At 55.3% G+C, this 24125-nt stretch overlaps 1 protein-coding gene across 4 annotated transcripts in view; it reads right to left on the bottom strand.

Moving 5' to 3' along the window:
* Positions 1–1531: 1531 nt before the first annotated feature.
* Positions 1532–24125, bottom strand: part of AJAP1 (adherens junctions associated protein 1) — a 44189-nt gene continuing 21595 nt past the window's right edge. For 3 of the 4 annotated variants that reach the window (XM_042794482.1, XM_042794478.1, XM_042794480.1), the window contains exons 3-6: positions 17331–17418; positions 14713–14955; positions 13325–13455; positions 1532–8029 (exon numbers count right to left, since the gene is read on the bottom strand). In XM_042794482.1, the coding sequence (XP_042650416.1) occupies positions 13383–13455; positions 14713–14955; positions 17331–17418 (404 nt within the window). In that variant the 3' untranslated portion in view covers positions 1532–8029; positions 13325–13382. Of the gene's footprint in view, positions 8030–8426; positions 8573–13324; positions 13456–14712; positions 14956–17330; positions 17419–24125 lie in introns of all 4 variants that reach the window. The other variant, XM_042794479.1, reaches the window with a different exon arrangement.

The following is a 24125-nucleotide window of genomic DNA, read 5'->3' as shown; positions in this document are numbered from 1 at the left end:
GGTTCTCCCCTTCGGCTGAAATGCAGGAAGCCGACCTTGCTGGACTGGGCTGGAGCTCCTGCAGCAACGCTTTTTTCACGGAGCACAAGAAGTCATCCCCGTAGCAGAGAGGCGACGAGTCGCTGCCTGCTCCTGCAGCCTGGCCAGTGCCCGCGGCCACGAGAGGCTGCAACCTGTCTGAGCAAACCCTGCAAATCCGTGCAGCCCCACACAGCACCCCCAGCCTGAGCCATTCAGCTCCTCCGCATCCCCCACAGCCCCTCTCCCACGCTGCATGGCTCAGCACAATATTTCTCTTCTGCTCTCCCAGCAGTGACACTCGCAACAATTCAGACTGGTGAGTACGTTTCCGGCTGTGATAAATAGCAGGGAAAGGAATGAGATCCCAACACTGTATTTCATGCCCTGAAATCCCACTCGTATCTGGAAACGAACAGGGCTCTCTGGCTGATATATGCAGCTCCGGGGCCATTCGCATCCTGTTAGCTTGTACACATTGTCACAGTGATTTAAGCTGGCAATTTGGCCCTAAAATGAAGAGCATCTCACTTTCTCCCTCCCTATTTTCCTATATATTTTCCCACAGAAGAGCTTTTGGGCCGGGCTGCATCTCCGGTCCTTCTGGTGTGCCGCTGGGCGGCAAAGGGGCCGGGTGCCGTGGGAGGGCTGCGGCCGCGGGGTCTGGAAGCCAAAACAGCCGGTGGCTGTGCCAAGCTCCGTCTTTCTCAAGTCATCATCCCTCTTCAAAGCCGACCCAGGCACTGAAAGAAGGCTTTTTTCATTTCTTTCCCCTTTCTAGGTCAGATGGAGTTTCAAAGAGTCGCAGCCACGCTGTCGCGCGGTGTCCCGGGGAAAGGGAGGACGCCGGCGGGAGCGCAGCGGGGCTCTGGAAGCTGTCCCTGCGTCCGTCCGTCTGTCTGGCGAGCGGAGCACGGCTGTGTGACAGAAGCCCAGCCCCACCTGGGAGCACGACGGCCCGAGAGCCAACCATCATCCCCCACTTCAGACCCAACTTCCCAACAAGAAATACCATTTTAATACACATCTGCTCACGGCAAAATGTCTCTTTATGTAAAACATGTATCTGGGTTAAGCAATTCCGTAACGCCTGCTTACCTTATTGCGAAGCTGTTTATTTAAAACATCATTAGTGATGTTTAATTAACTCCCTAACTGTCCTATTCAAGGGCTTCCCTCTTTCATGCACTTCATCCCGACGCACACCACGGGTCCCCCCCGAGCCCCAGGGGACAGGGGGTGAGCCTGGGGACCCGGCACCCTCCTGCCTCTGCCACAGGGTCCAGAGGTGGGTGCTGCGGCGGTGGCACCCCGAGGGGATGCGCGAGACCCTCCTCCTGGGATGCAGGCAGGGCCAGCACTCAGCCCCTTGCCCAAGGGGTGCGCAGCCAGGGAGATTTCTCCAGGGAAGCCCCTGGGCTTCTTCTTGACAACGGGTCGCCCCCCCGACCCTGAAACACCCCTGTCCCCTCCCCAGGGGCCGCGGCGCAGAGGAACCCAGTCACCACCCGGCTGCGCGGTTCTCATATCAGTTTTAATAGCAACATCAGAGTACTAAATATACACAGGGAAATCGGTATAGGGTGGCATTTACAGTGCTTCCAAATACACAGCTTCGAAGTACAGAGACAAATTAAAAACCACTCGGGAAGAAAAGAGCTGTGGCCTGCGCGGCCCCGCGGGCAGCCGGCTCCCCGGCACGCCGCCATCGCCCCGGCGCGCGCGGCAGCACCGCACGGCACAGGGCTTTCCCAGGAAAATAAAGAAGTACTCAGTGATGTAAAACCGGTTACAAAGTAAAAGCTGTCTCATGTTAGAAAACGGTTTTTGGCAAAATAAAAATAAAGTGTAAACTTCACTGTACATGTCCTATCAAACAAAAAAATAAACCCCTCGGAACCTAAAATAGAAGAATCTGGGTCAGAAATCTGTGCCCTTAGTGTACATTTTTGTGCAACATATACTTTTTCTCAAAGTAAATATTATCTCCACTCGTGACACTATTAAAAATGTACCTACAAACGCTGGGAGTAACTCTTAAAAATGCGTGAGAAGCATTACATGAGATCTGGAGACCAAACCCACGGACTTCTGAAATGGTGAGGGATTTCTTGCTGGTTTTGAAAAAATCGCTTACAGATTTTATACCTGGTTGAACCAAAATTCCAACCACATTCATCCTGAAATGGGTGGGCTGAGATATTATATATATATTTTTGTTCTATTTTATTTTTATTTTTATTTTTATTTTTTTTACAAAATATATAATATGTGTAGAATATCTACTATTTAACTACCATTTTAGCTGAACGACCTTCCTTCGCAACAAGCTGCCAATGGAGAAGAGGTAACCTGAAATCCGCCCCCCGCGCACTCTCCTGTGCTGGGTTTGCTGTCGCCGCTCCGAGCCCCCGGCCATGGCACGGAGGGTGCAGAGGCCGGGGAACCCCCCGGAGCACGCCTCCCCCCGGCCCCTCCACCGCCGCTGCCATGGGCCACCCTTTTCTCTACCTGGGAAGACAGAGTGAAGGTAAACCATCAGATTTGGAGAGACGGGCAGCCCCGGGGGACCCGCTCTGCCCTGCGTGCCTGCGGGTGCTACGGGACGCTGCTGCCCTCGGGATACCCCAGCTGGCAAAAATCAGGGGCTTCTGTACCAAACCCCACCAAACCTGCCCGCGGTACCTGAAGGTGCCGCGACGTGGCAGCTCGCACCTGACGCCCCAAACCAGATTAGTTGGGTGCAGAAAAGAGCCCCGTGGTGCTGGCCGCGGCAAGCAGCCCTGACCCAAGGACTCGCAGCTCCCGCGTGGTGTTTGCAAGGAATTTGGGTGGAGGAGAGGTCCCACACAGCCCCAGGAAGGGCCCGGCTCTCCTCTGCCGGGGGAGCACCTGCCATCCCGGCATGGGACCCCCCAGCTTGGCCAGGTCCCTGCGGAGGCTAGCGGTGAGAAGGGCTCAGCCTGAGCCATTCCCTCTCCAGGACAGAGCCACAACGGCACACGGACACACCACCATACGCCGGGGGGACTTGGCAGCCTTTCGGCAGCTCTGGCGCATTTCTTAGGAACTACTAAGGGGCCAAGAAATCCGTAAAATGAACCAAACAGCAACAAGAAGCAGCTAGCTGCAAGTTTATGGCAAAGCAAGGAGCAAAACCTTGGGTTTTTGTTTTTTTGTTGTTTTTTTTTTTTTTTCCCCCAAGCTGCCAGATCCACAATGAAACAAAACACAGTAAAAAGCTCTGGTTTTCCAAGGAAAGGGCATGTAGTTTGGTGAGGTGGTGGTGGATGCCCCGCTGCGGCTGCTCCCCTGGATTTACTGCACATCCATCGAGTCCCACCACACACGTGCCCGCAGCTCCCTGGCACGGCGACCGCCCCGGGCACAGCGGGGACGATCACCGCCTCGCTGCTCGCAAGCCGTTGCTCAATCTGTCACCACGCAAACGATGCCGGCCAGCACACGGGGCTGTATTTCACGGTGGAACATTTCCTGCTACCTGCTACCGGGCTGGAAAATGAGCTCAGCTTCTGAATGAGAACGGAAAAATCCCTAATTCTCCAAACATGTGCAAGTCCTCTCCGAACATGTACAGGAGCAAGACCCCGCTGCTTGGGCAAGGGGCTCCAGCCAAATCAAAGTATTGGGTGGCACCAGCGTTGGCAAAACCTCCCCCATTATTGCTGAATAGGCTTTGGGCTGGCTCAAGCCAACAAAACCTGGCGCAACTCCCACCAGCTGAGGATGAAGCTCTGTGTCCGGCAAAGGGCAGCGATGGAAGGAGCCCATCTAGAGCCATCACCCGTGGCTGCAGTGGCCAGACCTCGGGGCGAGACAGTGCGGCCGAAACGTGGCAAGGTTCCTGAGGGAACGTGTTTGCAACCACCACACCTGCCTGCCTTTTCCCTGGTGTGAAAGAGCTGCTCAACAGGTCTATTCTATGAAAACGTGACTATGTTTTCATTTCTGTCTCTTTTTTGGCTTTCATCAATAGCAGGGAATGAAATAACCACAGTTCATTTCTCTGTACTAGGAAGGACACTGGGATGCTAGGATGCTGCCTCAGAAATCATCGCATTTGCAGCTCCAGCCCTTCACTTCTTCCTTCCCTCCTTTCCTTCCTCCTGGCAGTTGTCCCTTGTTGGTGTGCTTGGCATGCATAGGGATGGGAGGGTTTCTCTGATAAAGTGCAAGTGCTGTTGGTCCTTATAAATAAGGGAAGATTGTGCATCTACTTTTGTTCCCTGGTTCACCGCCCATCTCTCAGTGACCAGGATGTGTCCTTCTGCAGACTATGTGGAAAGCTCATGCAAGTCCTGGACATCAGAAACCTGCTCCTGTTGTCTGGGGTCAAAGTTATTTGCCTTCATTCTCTCTCCCTGACACACGCACAGACACACACACACACTCCCCCCTCCTTGCCCCCAGCTCCGCAGGGAATTTCCCGGGAGCTGGGTGCCAGGCTCGGGCCAGGGCACCTCTCCATCACCGGCACCGGCGCTGCCCTGCCAGCCCCCGGCTCTGCCCGATGACTCCCCTTCAGGCAGCGGGTTCCACGCACACAGAAACACAGAACGATGCTTCAAAAGCTCGGGAACGAGGGAGTTGAGATATATTTTATGACGTCAAATTGCTGTCGAGATTACACTGGAATACCAGTAAGAACTACTGGGTGCAGCCAGCACATACAAATAAATCGGAAGATCAACGGGTGAAGCACAACAGACGCGGCTCCCGAGCTGGAGTGGACTGATGCCAGCAAAGTCAAACAAAGAGGGAGAATTCAGAAACTGTGCCAGCAAGGGTGATTTGCAGGGGCTGCACCATTTACATCAGTAAAACACAAACGCCCCAATATACCGAGGTGACGGATCGCCCTGGAGCAGTCGCAGCTCCTGGGGTGCTCCTCTGCGTGGTGATGGGGGTGGTCACCCAAGCAAGGTAACACACCGCGCTCTTACCTGCCCCCCGCCATGGACCAGAGCTCCCCCCCAGAGTGCACAGGAGGCTGCTGGCAGTGAGGCCGGGACCCCACGCAGCACTCCCTGTTTCAGGGCAGACCCCCAGGATACCCCGAGGGCACACGCACCCCACATTTCCCAGCAAAGGCTAAAGCTTGGGGGGGGGGGGGGGGGGGGGGGGGGGGTGTTGCTCCTCCAGCCCGGGGCGTCCCGGGGAGGCATCCCACCCCACATCCCGGGGAGCCAGCCACGGGAGCTGCCCAGCAGACCCCCCCTGCCCAGTGCCCAGCCCAATCATGGGAAGGTTTGCTCTCAGGAAACACAAGAGCAGATCTCCTTGCCAGAAGCCTAAGGAGACCCAGCCCTGTTAAATAACCCCCAACTCCAAGCCCCAGCCCCGGGGACACACGTCTCTGGTGCCGCCCACCTCAGCACCCATGAGAAACCACCTCTGCAGAAGGAACGGGTTCGGACACGGACCAAAACCTGGCCAGGAGCAACAGGGACCCCCCTCCTCCTCTCCAGCTGCCAGTCGGCAGCCACCCCGGTGCAGAACGTGCCCGAGGCAATGCTCGAGGCTCATTGGAGTCACAGGGAAATCACCAATACCTTCAGAGATGTTTGGCTCAAGTCCGCAGGTAACCGTCAGGTCTGGCAAGGAAGACTTCTTCCCAGGGTGGCTTCCAAAACTTCAGGAAAAATAATCCAGACTGTGCAATTCCATCAGAAAAGGACAGAAAGGGATACGGAAACAAGAGACTGCACACGTGGCTATGCGCAATACCAGAAGGTTCTACTTTTTTTTTCTTTTTTTTTTTTTTTTTTTTTTAAACTGCATGTTCGTTATAATAAAGAAATGGAGCTGAATAATCAGTGGATGAGTAGAAATGTGTATCTGGACAATTCTAAAAAATCGCTAGTATTTACGAAGGGCAGTTTACAAAAAGAACTGGAGGACTTTGGTCTGAACTCTGCTGTCGTTCCCACCCACGTAATGCCGAAGCGACCCCAAACGAGCCCCATCCCGGTGCCTGACCCAAACCCTCCCGTGAACCGCGTGGTGCAGCCGCCCGGGAGCCCTCCGCAAGCTCTGCCTTGGCCCCGCTGATGTGGGCCAGCCCCGGCCTGGGGCAGGACACGTGTTAAAGAGCAGAAGCAAACCATGGCGAGGCACCGGGCGGGTTGGGAGACCCCAGCCCGCTGCCACCATCCCCCCGGCCCTGCCCGGCTCTCCCAGCTGCGCCGGTTTGGAGGGACACGGCATGGCACGGACTGCCGCCCTGACAGCAGCACCCGGCTCCGTGCAAAGACTTTTTGGATGGGGCTTGCGGGCGGGCTGGTGTGCTCACCAGCACCCACCAAAACACCCACCCCAGCAGGAGCTGGACGGGCGATGGGATGTCCTTCTAGAGCAACACGCCAAACCGTACCTCGCTGGCAAAGCGTTGGGCAGGATTCCCTTTTTAATGCTGTTAAATGATCCCCGTGGTTGTGGGCAGCGTGCTGCCTCCTCTCCTGCCACAGCAAACCCAGCCGGGACCGTGAGAGCTAAGAGGCTCCCCGGAGCTCGCCGGCCGTGGCCCGGGTCAGGGGCCAAAGGGCTCGTTCCTCTCTTGCTTCTCACAGAGCTGAGCAAGCTTTGGTGTCGTGGCCAGTTTAGAAGCCATTTCCCCAAAATACTCCCACATCTCACTCCTGAAGTTCATCTCTTGTGCCAAGAGAGGCCCATCCTTTGAAAGTCCATGCCTAAAACCCAACCTCAGCCGGCCCCGAGGCATCACACCTCGTGCAGCGGGGACCGCAGCTCTGCGAAACAACGGGCAGACCCTGAAATTTCGGCCTTTTTCCCACCTACCGTGACAAGGCATCAGGCTGTGAGGTCTGGGGATACCCTTCGCTGCGAGCTGCTGGGGTCTGGGTGTCCCCCCTGCCACGAGCTCCCTGCCCACGTCCCACTCGCGGCCCTTCCCCGGGGACACGACGGTGCAGGAGTCTGTGGGGAGCCCCCCGCCCGCCGGCGGGTGGGAGGGAGCCCCTCTTGCCACCCTGCCACGCTCCCTCCGGCCTCCCGCAGCAGGAATGCACTTTGTGAATTTGGCCCAGAGCATCCTCCCAGGTCTCGTCCCAGCCCGTGTCCGTTCTCCTTCCCTTCCAGACCAGCCTCCCGAGCGCTCCGCCGTCCCCGCCGGAGCCGGGGGAGCCCCAGGGCAGCACAGCCGCGCTCTGGGCTGTTTTTTGGGAAGCCTCTCCCCGGCTCCCCCGCAGCAGCACAGCCCCGGCCGTCCCCCGCCGCTGCAAAAGCATTTCCAAAAAGAACCAAAACTATATATATATATATGTATACATACATATATATGTTTATACATACACACACACGTATATATATGTATATATGTCTACCTATATATACACATATAGGTTTGAAAGGCAAGCTGCCAAAGTAGAAAACATCAGTTCACCTAGTTCATATTATGCATGTTAAAGAAACGAGACTTTTAGCCCATGACATCTTCTTTAAAAATGAGTATTTAAGATCTTCAAAAATTGCTACAGTACAAAAAGTGTTTGTGTGTGTATATATATATATTTTCTCTCTACATATATCGTATGTATGTATGCGTATGGACCGGAATGAATGACCCCACCAGAAGAGATGCCCCACTCGTCCTCCACAACGTTTCTAGGCGTTAGCGACTTAGCTTCGGCTTCTCGCGAAGTCTTTGCATCGGTACATGGCACATAATGGTATTATTGGCACAGGTTCAGAGTCACAGTCCATGTCCAGGCTCCAGGCGCTCAGTCTTTCCCTCCCAGGCCCTCGCTGGTTCCTCTTCCTCCACAGGATTCTTTGCTCGCACATTTCTCTTTCTCTTCTCCAAAAAACACGCTCTTTGAGAAACGCAGTTACCTATAGGCGTGTTCATTTTTATAAAAATATATTTGGCCCATAGAACGCTGCTCTTTGAGTCTCCTACTGGTAAACATAAATGGTAGGTACAGGTAACCCATTATTTTTTTATATTTTTTACAGGTTCACCAATGGAATCCTGTTAAGGACGAGAAGAAAAACAAAGATTAAATCACGACAGGGAAAGGCATCATGACTCTCATTGCTCCTTGGCTGCCCCCCGGAGCCGGGGGTTCCCCCCCCTCCCAGCCGTGGCCCAGCAGGGCTCAGGGCAGCAAACGGCCGCGGGCGCGCGTCCCGGGGAGCGGGGCTTGGGGGAAGCGGATGGCGGTGACCTCCCCCAGCTGCCAGCCTGCCTTCGGGACCGGGACCACCACTCCTGCCTCCCCGGAGAAGCCCCAGCCCTGCCCAGCTTCTTCCCCGCCGTGCGGCAGGGCAGCTTCGGTCTAGGGAGGCACATGTGGGAATGGGGACGTTTTCGGGGAGCACTGGGAGTGACCGAGAGGCTTCGGTGTGCCTTTACTGCACACTTTTACCTCCTCGGGGCCTTTTCCAACGCGTGATTTATTTCTGAGCATCCTTGTGTTGTGAAGCGTTTCATACTTGGGCTAAGAGCAGCAAGTGCTCTGGCAGATGAGAAGACGATGATGAGTACTAACAAGATTTTCTAAAGTTAAATGCCCTAAAGAAATCAATAGAGAATTGGTTAAGCATCAAAACCAGAGATCCTATTGAAGTTCTTCTTAAGCTATTTATTTGCCGTCTTCTGAAAGATCTCTCCCTACGTAATCTTTAAACCCCTATGCGAATACAATTATTCCCCCTCATTAGCGTGTGGCCACTTGCTTTACGTGTCTGTGGCTGTATGTACAGCGGTATATTCTGCAACACAGCCAAGAGACAGCCACCCACGTGCGGGCTTTACATACAGCCCCACGTACGCAGAAGTGCTGCCTATAGCGTGCTCGTTACACGCAATGCCCTAAGCTACGCTGCGACCCCTGACGAGCTGGTTATTAGCTCTGCAACATCCAATATGCTTTTTGTCAAGGGTTCATTCTTCAGCATTATTTTTAAGCAAGATGCCCAACATATACCATCTCCAAGAACAACACTGAAGTCTTAATTAGCGAGACAGATTTTACAGAGTCCTTAATCTCCCGCACCGGGGCTGTGTTGGGACTGCTGTTCCTCCTCTGAAGACAAGCCTGGATTTTTTATGATGACTCATTATCTGTTAATGTTAATACAAACCATTTGCTGTTGTTAGGCAGAATGGAGCCATCACAGCAGCTGCTCGTCGTGTTCAAAGCACAGAATTACCATACAATACTGTAAATTTTAACTGGCTTGTGCAAAAGCGAGGGTCAGATCAATGTTACCGTACCAGTATGATTTTCAGGTCTCAAATCGCCACTTCCCTAACAGCGCTGCCGAACATTTACATAGTTCTGGATGAATACTACTTAATGCATGCATTGCGGGATGTAAAATTTATATTGTATTCCAAATAGCCTCTTTGTGCAAAGTAGGTCACCGCTTGATCAACCTTACAGATTTTTGTATAATCTCATTCCATGGGGTTTTTCAGTCAAAGAGAGGGGGATTAAGGACAAGAATAATGCAAAATCTCAAACTTCATTTCAGAAAGCCCCAAAGCCAGTATGAAATCAAACCAAAACAGCCACAGTTTGCTGCAGTGCCCAGCCAAGGCCATGAGAGTCTTCAGCAAATTTCGCCTTTTGGTTTGCAAAGCGGTGGCTGCTCCTGCCTCCGCCTTGGCACTGCGTCTCCTCTGGCACCTGCCGTGACGGGGGCACGGGTCCTTTAACTCCTGGTACCCCAGGCCTGCCGGGTCCCCCCGCTCGCAGGAATTGCTGCGGGGCCCCAAAAGCTCCGGCAGCCGCTGCCCCCGGCACCAGAGCCCTCCCCACCGCTCCCGTTGGCACGGGATGAATCCGGCCCCGGGGAATAACTTCAGCATCCGCTTGCTGTGTGTCTGGATGAGTTTCGCCAGGTTCCCTGATGCGGGCTCGGCGCTGCTGCTGGCAGCTCCCCGGGACTGGGGACGGCTCCCTGGCATCTGCTCGCTGAGAGCTCAGCCTCACGATGCCACCAGCGCTGTTAAATGCCAGACTGCCAGTTAGGCAGCACGGCGTCCGGTGCTCGCACGGTGTGGAGGGGCTGTACTATGTAAAGTCCCCGTTAAACCCCAGCCAGCCTCCTGGTGCTCATCTACTCGAAATGTCTGCACACCCTCCCTGCCCTGCCAACCTTGTCCTTAGCCACAGCGTTTGTCTCGTGCCTCCAGCTCTGACTCTACACGTTCAGTAGTACTAATTCGCTTATTAGACAGCGAAGAGCTGTGAAGTGCCATCAATTAAAACTTGTAAAGTGCTTTGAGCCTTTCCAAGGAGAGAGGTTTCCAGCACTGAGACCGGTGCAGTGTCTGACCTGCACCAGTGCATGGCTGTGTGCCTGCGGAGTGGGGAGGGCCCCCGCCTCTGCTCGCCCTGGCTGGGGGCTGCCCCCCTCGTGCCCCCCTCTGCACGCACCGAGAGACGGGGGCTGGGAAGAGAAAGAGGAACATAACTCCTCCGGCCAGAAAGCTCCGCATGCTCCAGAGCATCCTCCTGCCTCTGCCGGGATGCAGCAGGTCAGCAGCCGCTCACGTCACCGTCGGGCTCTGTCACCGCTACGCTGAAAGCCAGGCAGGAAAACAGCCATCCCTCCTGGAGAGATGCTGCTCAAAGCAGCTGCTTCTCCTTCTCCACCAGCCTCTCCTCTAGAACCGAGAGCTGGAACAGCATCCTCAGCCCCACCGCTCCTCCGGTGCCACGCAGCGTCCGGCCGGTGACAGCACAAGGCAACCGCGGGGACGGGGGACAACCCAGCAGGGAGCTGTCGCGGTACCACCAGCCACGCCATCTGCTCTCGGAAGGTTTTACCTCACACAGTGACATGTGAAACCTGAAATATTCATTTTGTCTGTGGGGTGTCCCAACCGGCACATATGCGTTCATGCAAAACGCTGTTTGCATGGGATTGTGACGCATCTTTCGACTGCAGGCTTCGGGGAGCTCTGGGAAGCTCTGGGGAGCTGCATCGACCACCACAGGCTGCGGGGACAGCCATGCAGCACTGCTGAGCAGAGCAAAGCCTGCTCAGGACGCGTACACGTCGTGACCCTGGCAGTTCCTCACTCTAACAACCGTGCCCCAGCAAAAGATGTAGGCAAACCTGCATGGGAAATAGCACAGTGTGGAAAAAATATTAAGCAGCCTTTTTTGGGACTTCTAAAGGATTTGGGTTGATCTCATTTTGGGATGAGGGCAGTTTCTCCTGTGATCCGTGCTGCGGTGACCTCCTCTGCATTACTCCCCCATACAGTAGGGATCTATGGCAATCACCTGCTTTTTACCATGACGTACCACTTGGGCATGTGTGTTCCAGAAATACCCTGGTGCAAATACAGACACATATGCATGCGTACACGTGCAGAGAACAGTTTTGGGATTAATCTAATTTTTTTAACATTAATGAAACCAAACATCAGCTTCCAGAACTGTATAAATGATTGAAACACTATTATGGAGCTAAAGCTCCAGGTACGACTTGGGTCGATTTTTCCAGAGCACGTCAATACATGTTTTATGGATTCCATGAGAACAGGTCAATGAGAATTTCAAGGATTTAATAAGGCATAATAGACTGGCTTTGGACTATTTAAAGAACTCTATGGAGATGACCAAGGTGTGGTTTTTGGCACAGAGTTTCACAGGACCTTGGGCAGAAGTGGTGGGAATTGCACCAGCTTCCCAGAGTGGGCAACAGCTCGGAGCTGCTCATTCTCCTTCCCTTTACTTCAGGCATGAATGCTGCTGATAGCATCCAAGTATGACTGGCTTGGGTTTTGTGTTTTCTTTTTTTTAAATCATGTCAAGCCAATGGACAGATGTCACAAACTACAAAGCTCACGGTGGAAAAGGCACACTGGATTATTGCTCTTTGCTTTCCAGAGCCAGTGTCCGCCCACGCTGCTGAGGAATACCCTGCGGAACCTCCCTGCCGATGCTCCGGCTGTCCTTGATCACTCACACCCGCTCTCCCACCAGGCACCTTCACGCTTTGTCCCCCCCAACAGTGGCCACAACAAAAGAGTCGGAGAAATATCGAGAACATTACTAGGTGGGGAGAGAGAGCCTTTTAAACTCACCAGTGAAGCCCCCCCAGCCAGGAGAGCTCTCGGGGGGCAGAGCCCCGGCTGAGCAGTGGGGCCGTGCCAGCCAGACCCCGGGGGCAAAGGTGCCGGGGGGCAGAGCTGAAGCCCTGCTTTGCTCTCTGCCCTCTGCCCACGCACCCGGCCTGCCCAGACACAGCCAGCCCCCAGCACAGCCGAGACCATTAACTTTTTATTCCCTTCCATTCTAATCTAATTACATTTCTGTGTTCAATAGCTGAGCATAATGTTAAACAGGCTATTCCGAGCAAGCTGCAGTCAGGGAAGGCTGGAAATTTCATTTACACTGAATATATGATTCATTACAGCAGGGACTTGGGACAGACCAATTAATTCACCTGAGCGCGTGGCTCGAACGGGCACCGCTGCCCCACGGTGAGCTGGCACGCCGGGAACCCTAATTGCTTTTCCTGCTGCCACTACCGGCCGTGCCACCTTCAAAAGCAACACAGGGAGGCGAAAAGGGCTCAAGCCAACCAAGAAATAAAAAAGAAATTTAGAAAAAATCCCCAAACAATGTACTGTTGAAGCCAACACAACATCGTTGTACTCCTTTGGTTGCAGCAGTACCCGAGGCGTGAGCCTGGCTGCTGGCAACTGTGCACACAGGCTCGGCTTCCCACACAGCAAGGAGGGGAATGGGAGCAGGAGGAGGAGGAGGAGGAAGAGGAAGACCCCGGTACCCTCACAGCAGGAGCATGGAAGTGTTTATGACAGCAAACATCATCAAATGAGCTTCTGGGTACTGATAGAGCGTGCATGTTGCATGTGTGACTCTAGACCAAGCCAGGCTGTCCATCATGCAACAAGAGGTTAATTACAGATCAGGCCATCTCACAGCACGGAAATTACTATCGCTTGTGGAGGTTTTAGAGGTGGGCTGGAACCATGAGAACAGGCTGAAGTTCAAGGCTGCCCCAGGGACCCTTTGCTCTTAAGTCCACATCCATCCCAGTCCCTGCCTTTTAGCTCAGGCCTCTCTGTAATTCACCTCCATGGAAAAGCCATTTTGGTACCCAACGTCCCATCCGTGGTGGGAGACGTGGCCGGCTGTCCCGGCCAGGGGAGCCACCCTGCTCGGGTCTGATGTCCCAAGAGAAGCGTGAGCGGGAGGATGGCACCAGGCAGGGGAGGGCGGGCACGGGGTGGGCACGGGGTGGGCACGGGATGGACACGGGGGAGCGTGGTACGTACCAGGAAACAGCCCGATGGCGTCTGCCCTGCCCCCAGAAGTCAAACAGGCTTCGGCCAGTCAGCAGGAGATTTCAAACCATTTCTCAGACACAAAGGCCACGGGAATAAGATGCCGGTCAGAAGAAGAGGGTCTGCAGCAAGCAGAAAAAGGGGCTTGCACATGCTAGTATGTAAAACACAAGGAGCAAGCCGAGGTGGCCTGCTGCAAAAATCAGCTTTTTTAGAGTAAAAAAACCCACATCTCTAAAGTAATGCTTTGAATGGGCTTAATGGCTTTAGAAACCAGGGAGGTGCAAAGCAGAGGAGGAAGAGGAAGAAGATGGACTGCACTATGGAACGTTTTTACCCCTGTGCACGAGCACCTCAAGGCAGCCAATTGCTCTGGGATAAGCTGGTCCCAAACGGCAGCACCTCCCGCCTGCCCCCCTCCCCGCTGCTGGGGTCCCGCAGCACCCGCACAGGCTCTGGGGTCCCGCAGGGCACCCCGGCACTGCTCGGCTGGGCTCCACACCAGAATCAACGCATGCGTACGTTCCACGAAATGGTTTGAAAATCCCTGTCAATTTTCTGCCTTCCGGGATCTGAGGAAAGCCTGAAAAATGTGAACTAGCAAAACCCCATGCGCACGCAGAAGATGACGGCTCAAAAGGTGTCTGTCAGGCTGTTGGCCCCTGGGCGTCTGTCCGTCGTGCAGGTAGATGTCAGCGGCGGGCAGCACTCACGCCACGATCCAGCCAGGCTGCATGAAGCACTAGTTGCTCATTTTCTCCCTCAAAACCCTCCTCCTGATTTTTCCCCTAGCTCTAAGGGGGAACATGCGTTTTACTGGGGTTGAAACTGCACCAGCGCCCTGTGACAGGGCCCGGGGAGAGCTCAGCCCCCACCTGCTCCCTCCCCGTGCAGGCAAGGGCCCCGCAGCATGAGGGCTCGCAGCTTCCACCCCTCATTAGTGCATCATTATTTCATGCCAGACAAACAGCTCATTTGGCTCTCGCCGCCCGCTCCTCCATTAATCACCCCGCTCGCTCGCAACCCGGCAGCTCTCCCGGTGCCTCTTAGGAGACAGCGCGGATGCTGGAAGATGGATCCAGCAGTGTTTTACGTGCTGGTGGCAGCAGTCGGGAGCGGAAAAGCGCGCGGTGCCGGATGCTGCCAGGGCTTGCGGAGCTGCCAGGGGGTATGGCCGGCTGGCGCGGCAGGGACAGGGGTGCCGAGCCGTCCGTCTGTCCTCACGGGCGGGAGGAGGGGTCCCGCGGCCGTGTCGGTGCTGCGCTACAGGGCGGGCGGGCATCACGGCGCGGAGAGCTGCAGCAAGGCAGCTCTGCCACGCGCTCCCAGGGCATCTCCCCCAGGCACGGCCCGCAGCGGAACCGCGCCGGCAGCCTCACCTGTTTCCGTTGAAGGTTGTTTTATAATCCCCGGGCGAGCGCAACGCCTCCTCCGCGTAGACGGGGACGGGGGTCCGGACGCACTCGTGGGAGCACTGCAGCGTCTCGTTGTAGGCGGTGAAGATGTCGAGGGTGCTGGGCACGCGGGCGGGGGCGAAGTCGGTCAGGTTCTGGCAGCTCTCCTCTTGCTGGTCCAGCTTGCGCTGGTGGCTGTTGCGCCGCGGGCGCCCGCTCTGCGCGCAGCTGGGGCGAGAGGAAGGGACACGGCGCGCCGCGCCTTAACCACACGCTGCTCACCGATAGACTGGGATTCGGGCGCTTTGGAAAGATCAGCCTCGGTCAAGCAGTCGTTCGGCTTGCCTTTTTAAAATTTTTTTTTAAGGATCAAATTTAAATTTCAGAGACAAGCTTTTAACCACCAGAGGAATTACTTAACAAGTCATACGCGTATACCTGCAGGAAATGAAAGCCTTTTTTTAAGTGAAAAGATGTAGGTGAGAACAGTGAAGTGAAACCCCTTCCATTTGGGAGGCACCAAAAGGTTTTACCTTATCGGGATAAGTGAGCTCGGAATCTGGTGTGACACAGTAGACAGAGTCCCCCCCCAGCCGAGGGACGGCTGGTGGGCAGCCCCCCTCCTCAGTGATTCCGGAGGCTCCGATGGGATCTCGGGGCCGTGCAACGCTTCAGGTTCAGTAAGTGTGACACGAGGTGAACACCAGCGAGCGGGAACCTGCCCTCCATCAGGCTGGTCCCGTTTAAGGGTTCAGATGTTGATTTCATTAAAATGTCACTTCTTCTCCCCCAAAGAGGATTGACAGCGCCTATTGTAATACTGGAGTTTCGGAAGATTGTAACTTGGAGGGTGGCGGGAGGTGGGGGTGCCGGCGCTGCCGGAGCACGGGGGTGCCCTGGGAGCAGCACTGGCTGCTGGCAGCGGGCACAGCGTGCTCTGCACCGGGGCACAACCGAAAGAGACGGTCCCCACCGCAGCCCCCGGCTCCCCACGGCACGTCAACAGCAGCCGTGACATGAAGGACGCTCACAAGGCACCCGGTTATCACTCGCCCTCCTGCCCGAGGGGTATTCCGGGGGGCAGCGCGTGTCCCGGTGGGGCCGGGGGCTCGGTGTGATCTGGGTCAGCCCGCGGCCAGCCCTCGCCTGCACAAGCGGCGCTGGGGGCAGCTGTGAGAAACCACAGCGACCCGGCAAACGTTAGAGCGGAGCAAACTCATCGGGGTGCTGCTTTTCTGCTGGTGACACAGCTTGTGACTGCTGGCCGAGCTCGCCTGCCGGTATCCTCCAGTGTTTTCCCAATTTCACTTACTGTAAACAATTTCTATTCTACACTAATCACTGTATTTATTTCTTTTTCCCTTTTTGGCTTCAGCATTAGGTTACTCGAGCTGTTCTGCCAAGCTGTGGTCGGCTGGATCGATACGTACTGCTTACGACCACTATTAGAGAAAAATCCCAAGTGTTTTGTAAAATATCTTCCCCACTCTTTCACTGAAATACCACTACAACTAGGGAAGTTTAGTAAAGTAAATCCTGTCCGAGATACAGAAATGAGCATCGCCGGCTGCGCTCCCGATGCCTCCCCGCGGGCCCGCTCCCACCAAGCAAACTCTGCAGGGTGAGGAACGCTTCGGTACAGCCCTGCCAACACCAAGGTGCTTCTGTAGCCCTGCAAACAGGCTCCTCTCAGCCCGAGGAGCAAGCAGGCCCCTCCGTCACCCCGCTTCTAACATCCTCCTGGGCACCCGATCTGCAGCAGCACCTGGGGAGAGCTCGGGAGGGCAGGAGGCAGCTGGGCTGGACGAGGGAACTGCCGGACGATGGAACCACAGGAGCAGGGAACCACTGGACAAGAAAACACCCAGAGGATGGAACTGCTGGAGAAAGGAACCGCCGGAGGAGGGAACCACCAGATGAGAGAAGTGCTGGAGGAGGGAACCGCTGCCACCAAGCACGGCAGCGCCATGCGGCAGCTCTCCCACCGGCCCCGAGCTGCAGCCATAGCCCTACACCAGCCAGGCTGACCTCAAAGTAGGCCAGTTCCCTGGGAAAAGAGGTAAAGTCGGGAGCGCCTGAAGCGAACAGCTAACCTATTTTGCCATACGCCCAGGCATGCTGAGAGAATAAACGGGAGCAAATTAAGCTGGAGGAGCACACGAGCGCTCCGGGGCATGGGGCACGCTTCAGAGCAGGGGCATGCGAGGGGCTCAGGAGGTGCCCTTCGGTCCCTGGAGTCACAGGGAAGGGTCAGAAAACACAACTGCTGCTTGCAGAGCCAGGCCAAGGGTTCAAGGTTCAAGGAGCAGCAGCAAAGCTGCCCCAGCAAGGCGGCAGAGGAGATGTCACCCAGTGCTGCTGTTCCCCAAAGCCACCCGCTGCCCCGTGAGAGGTGGGGGAGCCGCAGGGGCACAGATGAACCCCGGTGCCTCAACCTCCTCTGGAAGCTTCAGTACAAAAGCCCCCAATTTCTCCTGCAACACCTTTCCGAAGCGGTTGTCATGGGCTTGAGCACTCGCAGCTGGAAAGGCACCCCCCCCATCCCACCCTGTCCCTGTCCCTTCACCACCCCCCCAGCCAAACACACCCAGGAGGGACCTTACCAATTTTTTAAGACAAGAGTTGTTATCAGAGCGGCTATGACCATGATGAGGGACACGGTAATAGTGATTATCTGATGAACTGCCAGACCTGCGGAGAAAAGAAATGAGAGAGAGTGGGGATGGGAGCCAAGGGGGACCCTAGGAAGTGGCGAGCAAAGCCCCCCACCACACGCAGACCCCCCTCCACCTCCGCCTCCCCCCGAGCCCTTCCCTGGCACCGGGCCGGACGCAGCCCCTGGCAGCGGCGACACAATCCTCTCTCCTGCCTTACATAAAACAATCTTTAAGCCAGGCTTCTCATTTCCTATCCTCTCAAGTATGTTCCTTGTCAGCCCGAATTAGGCACGAAGAACGGAAGAGATGTGAAGCCGTATCCCCTCCGGGACGGAAAGGGAAACTTGAGCACAGACTTGCAGTGGGTGCAGGATTAACCAGAGATAATAATTACTGCACTAGCTGCTGCTCACTTAGAAGGTCGGATGGGCTCATTTTCTCCTAATTCACCTTACACAGGGTATAATTTTGGGTCGTGTATCATTCCTAATGAGCAGTTTGGAAACAAAAGCATCTCAATGTACAGTATGTTTGTGATTTTGTGCTGCTTTACAGTTGCAATTTTGTAATGAAATGATTTTCCTGGCTGCAGCCCAAGGATGTGCTATTTTTCACAAACAGATGTTGCAGCTCCTGATGGATGGTATTTTTAATAAATAAGTGTTAGCACAACAGGAAAACAAGCAGTTTTATATATATGTGTATATATATATATATATGTGTATATATACACACACATGTGCACCTGTGTCATACACGCGTAGCACTCCCAGCTCATGCAGGTGGCAAGGAAATCGCTGCCAGCCTGCCTGGCCATGGGTCTGGGCAGTGAACTGGCCACAGCCCTACCAACGCACATCCTTTCCCCCAAAAAACGGCGTGGGCCAGGCGTGCCCCCTCCTCGGAGGGCAGACAACCCGAGAGAGAGACGTTGAGGGCGGCGTGCCCCTGCCACAGCCCGGAGCGCTGCTCTCTGCAGGGACTTTGTGCAGAGCATCCCCACGCTCCCACGGGAATGCCGCCCGGGGGTCCCCCATGCCCCTGAGCAGCGGATTTGGGGCCACGCCGTGGCTCCCCCTCTTTCGGCACAACACACCCCGGTCTCGCGGCAGGCTTGCACAGGACTGAGCAGCAGCCTGAGCACCAGGCTGGGTAATTAGGCCAGATGAGATTTATCGGTGGCATTTTAAACCGTGGATCATGCTTTGCTGCTCCACTGCCTTCTCTCGAAGGACAGAAGTTTTGACTCCCTTGAAATTTGTTCTCTCGTCTCCCCCTGCTCACCCCCACACTCCGGGGGTTTCGGGTCCCTGCCCATGCTGCTGGCAATGCTCATCAAGGGGGAAAAGCCGCTCCCGTTTCACCCAACTCCCAGGGCAAAGCTGCCAGCTCCGAGGGTGTGCAGCCATTCGACGCCTCCTCAGCCCACGTACCTCCGAGGAACTGCTAATCCCCCTGGAACACGATGGAAAACGTGCCTGGCATGGGGAAGAGCGCTCGGGGTGCGGAGGCCCATAAAGTCCCAGATTTTGAGCAATGAGGCCAGCCAGCAGCGACACCTTTTTAGGAAGCGCTGCGGACTTTGCTGCTGGGATGCATCCTGGGCGTAAATCAAGCGCTCGGAAATGTGAGCCTTGACAGTTTAATGTAATAAACCCAAAGTCACCTTCGGCAAGCCTGATTCACCAAAACACGGCCAGTGCCAGAGCGATCGCTCGCGGGGAAGGCTTCACTCCCAGCCCTGGAGCTGGCGTACCAGAGAGGGAGCTGTGAGGGAAGGATGGGTGCGGAGGGGAGCGGAGCGAGGGCCTGACACCCACCCCGGTGACCACTGAGCTCTGGCATCTGGCAGAGCAAAAGCACTCACCTCCAAAATAAAAGCAGCCGGAGTTTGGGAAGGAAGCATGCACCCAGCATCTTCCAGCGCTTATTCTGCTTTGCCAGCGGATACAGAGATCTGGAAGAAGAGCTGGAGGGAAGAGGTGGGATCCCGACTGGTTTTAAGGACGGGGTGGTGGCAGATATCAGCCGTGCTGCAGACATCGCTGGTGAGGGGGTTTTCTAGAGGCACGACCGAGGAGAAATGACTTCCCGAAGGTCAACGCTTCTGAAATACCAGCTCTCTGGATCCTGGCACAGCCCCAGCGCCAGGCCAGTGGGAGGCAAAAGCCCACCAAAATGCAGAGAAGTGCAGAAAGCTGCAAAACCTAGGTATTTCGGGGTTCTCCCCCTGCTCCCCAGGGCTGCAAGCTGCATGCTCCCTCCCCGGGGAGCCATCGGACGGACAGACGGATGGCTGCTCGCCAGCCCTTGCGCCCTGGCGAAGCCGAGCGCAGGGGGATGGGATGCATCAGGGTTATTTTTCTCCCTCGACTCAAGCACCTATTTTGCAAATGACCCATTTCCTCCATTTACTCCCAATTACACTTCAATTGGTTCCAAACGCGCTGTGACAAGGCTCCTCCGGAGAACGGCTGGTGCGAGCAGCTGCCAGAACAAAGAGCGGGTCAGGGGAAGCAAACGCGAGGGCTGGGGACGGTGGTGGCAGAGGACGGGGAGGACCCGTCACCCACCTCCAGCTCTGGAGGGGTCCGATGCCGGGGAGCAGCCACTGGGCTTCGTGCCCTCGAGGAGGAGACCCGGCAGGGCCCCACAGGACCCGTTTGTGGCTCTGAACCGACGACCAACACCCACGGGGACACCCGGAGCCGGCACGATCGCTCGGGAGCCACCAAGCCCAGAGCTGCACGGGCTGGAGGAGTCATCCTTCCCCCAGAGCCGAATTATTTGTTCCTCAGCTGCTCTGCTGCTGGCTTTTGTTTCCCAAGGGAATGCATGGGGAAAATGCCGCAGGGCTCCCCACCACCCACTGGCACCCCACGGGCTGAAGGTGAGGTGTGGATGGGAGGCTTCTGGCCCTGCACTTTGGGTCCCCGGAGGATGGTTGCGATGGGAACTGTGTCCCGACAGACCTGAGGAGCGCAGCCAGCAGCTCCCAGCTCACGCGTGCCGGGTCGGGAGCGACACCCACCCCGGCAGCAGCCCGGCCGCATCCTTGGCGGCAATCTTGGAGCAGCTCCCAGTGGGACACTGCCGAAAAAGATAAAAGGAAAGGCTCTAAAAATAAAATAAAAACAGCCCAGCGCCTGATTCCTTTGAAAACAGAAGCGGCATCGGAAATGAGACCTTCTGCAAAGATGGGAGCTGAGGCAGAGGCGGCAGGGACACAGGAGAACCTAACGATGCAATTAATCCTTTTGCTTACATAATGGGAAAGGCGCAGGCAGAACAGATTGCAGGTGGCTGAGCACTGGGAAGGATGGCAGCTCTTCGGAGCAGGACACATGGATTTTAAGAAGGGCTGGTTAATTTTAGACTCCGTCACATACATAAGTTGCCATATGCACCAGCATGGAAGAAAGTTCCTTTGCCTCACATATTAATTCTGCACCAGAGCCCAGGGGGATTTCAAGGGGATGGGGAATGGTTTTCCCAACAGCGTTAACCACGGTAGTGATGGAAAGAGGGAAAGGGACCTGATGGATAACTGGGATGATGTCCTGGGAAGCCCTACAGTGATACCCACTGCAATAAAGACTAATAGGGCTTTATTCCTACTTTGCAAATATAACAAAGCCTTTCTTCCAGGCCTTCAAATAAACATATAGAACTGTACAGAGCAAAATCAAACAGAAATATCCAACCTGCAAGAGAAGGAGTTAATGGATGGGGCATCCTGGGAGAGGGGAACATCCCGTGAGGGACACGCTCCACCCGGGGGGTGAGGCGAGATGAAAGAGAGAGACGGCTGTGAAGAGCAAAGCATTATTTTAAACACGGCCCTAGGAACCCAATCTGTCTGGAGGAAAGGGACCTGGAGGATAAAATCAATAGCTCATAAAGCAAAATTACCCTCCTCCTCCTCCAGTGCGGGAAAGGCTCCTGGCACGCGCGTAACTCACAGTGAAAGCTGCGCCCGCGGAACGTGGGGCGGGCTGCAGGGAAGAACCAGGAAACGGGAATTACGGCAGCTCGGATTTGTTTGCCCGTCTCCGTGGCAAACATTTCCACCAGCCAAGCTCCAACCCCAGCATCCTACAGAACCTGGCAGGCACCTAATTACAGGTTAATAACCGGTGAAGAAACAAGCTGCAGGAAGGGCAGAGGCTGGTGCAGGAGATCGGGGAGGGACGCCCAGCAAGCTAACGCCTCGTGTCTCTGCGAGGGGACTGTGAGTGGTTCCCTCTTACAAGGCTTTTACTAGGCAATTTGACGCAGTGACCATTTAACTCGAGGGTAATTACAGGAGAAGTATTTAATGGAATTGAAAGTGTGTCCAAACCCCTGCGCTTCTGCTAGTGCAGCAGAATTTAATGTGTCGGCTGCCAGGAGGGAAAGCTCTTCAAAGGTGCTCTTTGAACCCTTGGAAATGCTGAAATATTGCTGGGTTTTTCCACTCTCGCACTGTCCAAGTGCACTCTGCTCTCGCCAGGGACTTCTCGTCCCCTCCGGCAGTGGGAGACCCACCCTCAGCATCCCCACGTGCCGACCCGCACAACGCAAACCCAGATTCCCCGAGTCCAGGGGAAAACCCAATCTTCTCAAAGCAAGCAAGTGGACAGGGCTTTTTTAATATGTTGTTTTAAAGACCGTATATTTGCCACCGAGATGGAAGTGCTGAGTTCTGGCCTTTCTGGCCACCTTTTGAAATGGCTCCCAGACAGCTCTGCATCAACAGAATTAATTCCATGAGAAAATCCATTCGAGACTAATGTCTTGCTACTGCAGAAGTGCGCAATGGCAACGAACAGGAGATAGAAGCTCTTAATTAAAAACAAAGAGAACCTCTATCCCCCAAGGCCTTTATTTCAACAGCTCTGGTTAGGATGACCATATTTTTCATTTTCCCAATAAAAACAGCTACAAGCCGCAACTCTTTGAAGACCCTCATCAAGGCCTTTAAGTTGCATAAAATTAAACAAGGAAAGAAGAGCTCCATTTCATTTTACAGAGTATGATCTCGAGTTACTACTAGTGGTAGGAAAACAACCGATGCTTCGAGTACCTGCTACACCCCAGCCAGGAGGGCTGCGACGAAGCACTCGAGCCCCTTCCTGCACACATGCCACACGGGTCGCTTCCTTGCTCCTTTCTCCCCGCTCTGCCTCAGACCTCCCACAACGCCCAGTTTGAGCTGAAAGGCCAATGGAGGGGAAATCCCCTAAAAAAGCCAGGGCCGGGTCTGCCAGCACGTGGCTGGGAGCAGGGAGAGCCTGTCAGCGTCACAGGGGTGAGCTGGAGGCAAATCCTGGATTGCAGCAGGATTTCCACACGCACGGTCCAGCCCTAACGCCTCTCCCTCTCGCTCCTCCATCAAAGCATCGCATCCAGCTGGGGAGAGACCATCCCACACGGGCTCCAGTAACAACTGTTCAAGAGAGACCGGGCTCCTGGGAGCAGCTGGTGGTTGTGGAGAGGGAAAGGGAATCAGTGCCGTGGTGATTGTTCCCATCCAGAACAACCTTCTGAGCGATTTCCACGGCGAGCATCACAGCCCACACAGAAGCCAACCCCCGGCGCTGCCGCCGCTGCCACCGCCTGCCCCGCGCTCGGCACAGCACCGCATCGGGCAGCTGCATCCCCCCGCCCGACCTGCTGCCCACGCCAGCCGTACCCACGAAGGATTCCCCTCGGGGGGCTCAGCAATCACACACGGCGCTCGGCCCAGCTCCCCGCCGGCCTCCTGACAGGCAAAACGCAGCTGGAAGAGCCGCGCGAGCCCGGAACGGGGAAGGGCTGGGCTGACGGGCTCCACGGCAGCTCAGCATCGGGTACCGCATCGCCGGGCAGCGGAGCGGGCAACGGTGACCGCCGGAGAGAATCCACCCTGCTCAAAGCCTGTCACAGCTGCCCAAGGAGGGGCTCTCTCCGAAGCAGGATCTCGTGGGGCTCAGCATCCCATCCTCATCCCCGCCACGAGTCTCCTTCCTCTGTTCTCGCACGCCCTGGGCACTGGCATGCCTCTGCCTCCTCCTGAGCACCACGGAGAGGCTGGGGAAAACTGGCTGGGCTCCAGAGGCATGACAGCTTCCCCAGACATTAGAAAACACATCTGATCCCCAAAAACCTCATCCTGCCGATAAAGCTGCTTTCGGACAGAAAAATTCAATCAGGAGCGTTGTGTGACCGCTCTGCAGCAATCACAGCCACAAATGGCCTTTCCCAGGGGGGATCAGTCAGACCTTGATGTAACGTGAACCCTGCTGCTGTTTAATAGCTTCGAACCCTACCGCTGTTTAATAGTTTGTAAGAAAAATAATTTACAAAAAACACGAGGGTTGGGTACAGGGGAGGAGATATGGCAGGAGTTGTCTTGGAAAACCCTGTTCCAGTGCAAAGCCAGTTTATCCACTGCCCGACCCACTGTGCTAGGAAACCGCCTTGGGTCTGCTCCTCTTAACACCCCTCTTGCCTTCAAAGCAGAGCTTGGGCGGGCAAAGCCCCTTCGTTTTCCACCTGGTAAATCAGAGCGATCGGCTCTGAAACCCAGCCCAGTGAGCATTAGTCATCCTGAAGTGAAAATGCAGCTCTTCAGCAAAAAAAAAACCACCAAGGTTCCTGGAAACCTCCTGGTATTTTGGGTTGGACTGATGAACGGAGGAGAATATCCTGCTGCTGCCGCTACTGCTGCAAAATATTCTTGCCAAGAACAAAGATCCTAGAGGCTTATGTTAAAGACAC

Source organism: Tyto alba, unplaced genomic scaffold, assembly GCF_018691265.1.
Source record: "Tyto alba isolate M040663 unplaced genomic scaffold, T.alba_DEE_v4.0 Super-Scaffold_20000042, whole genome shotgun sequence".
NCBI lineage: Eukaryota > Metazoa > Chordata > Aves > Strigiformes > Tytonidae > Tyto > Tyto alba.
This window is presented reverse-complemented; position numbering and strand designations above follow the sequence as displayed.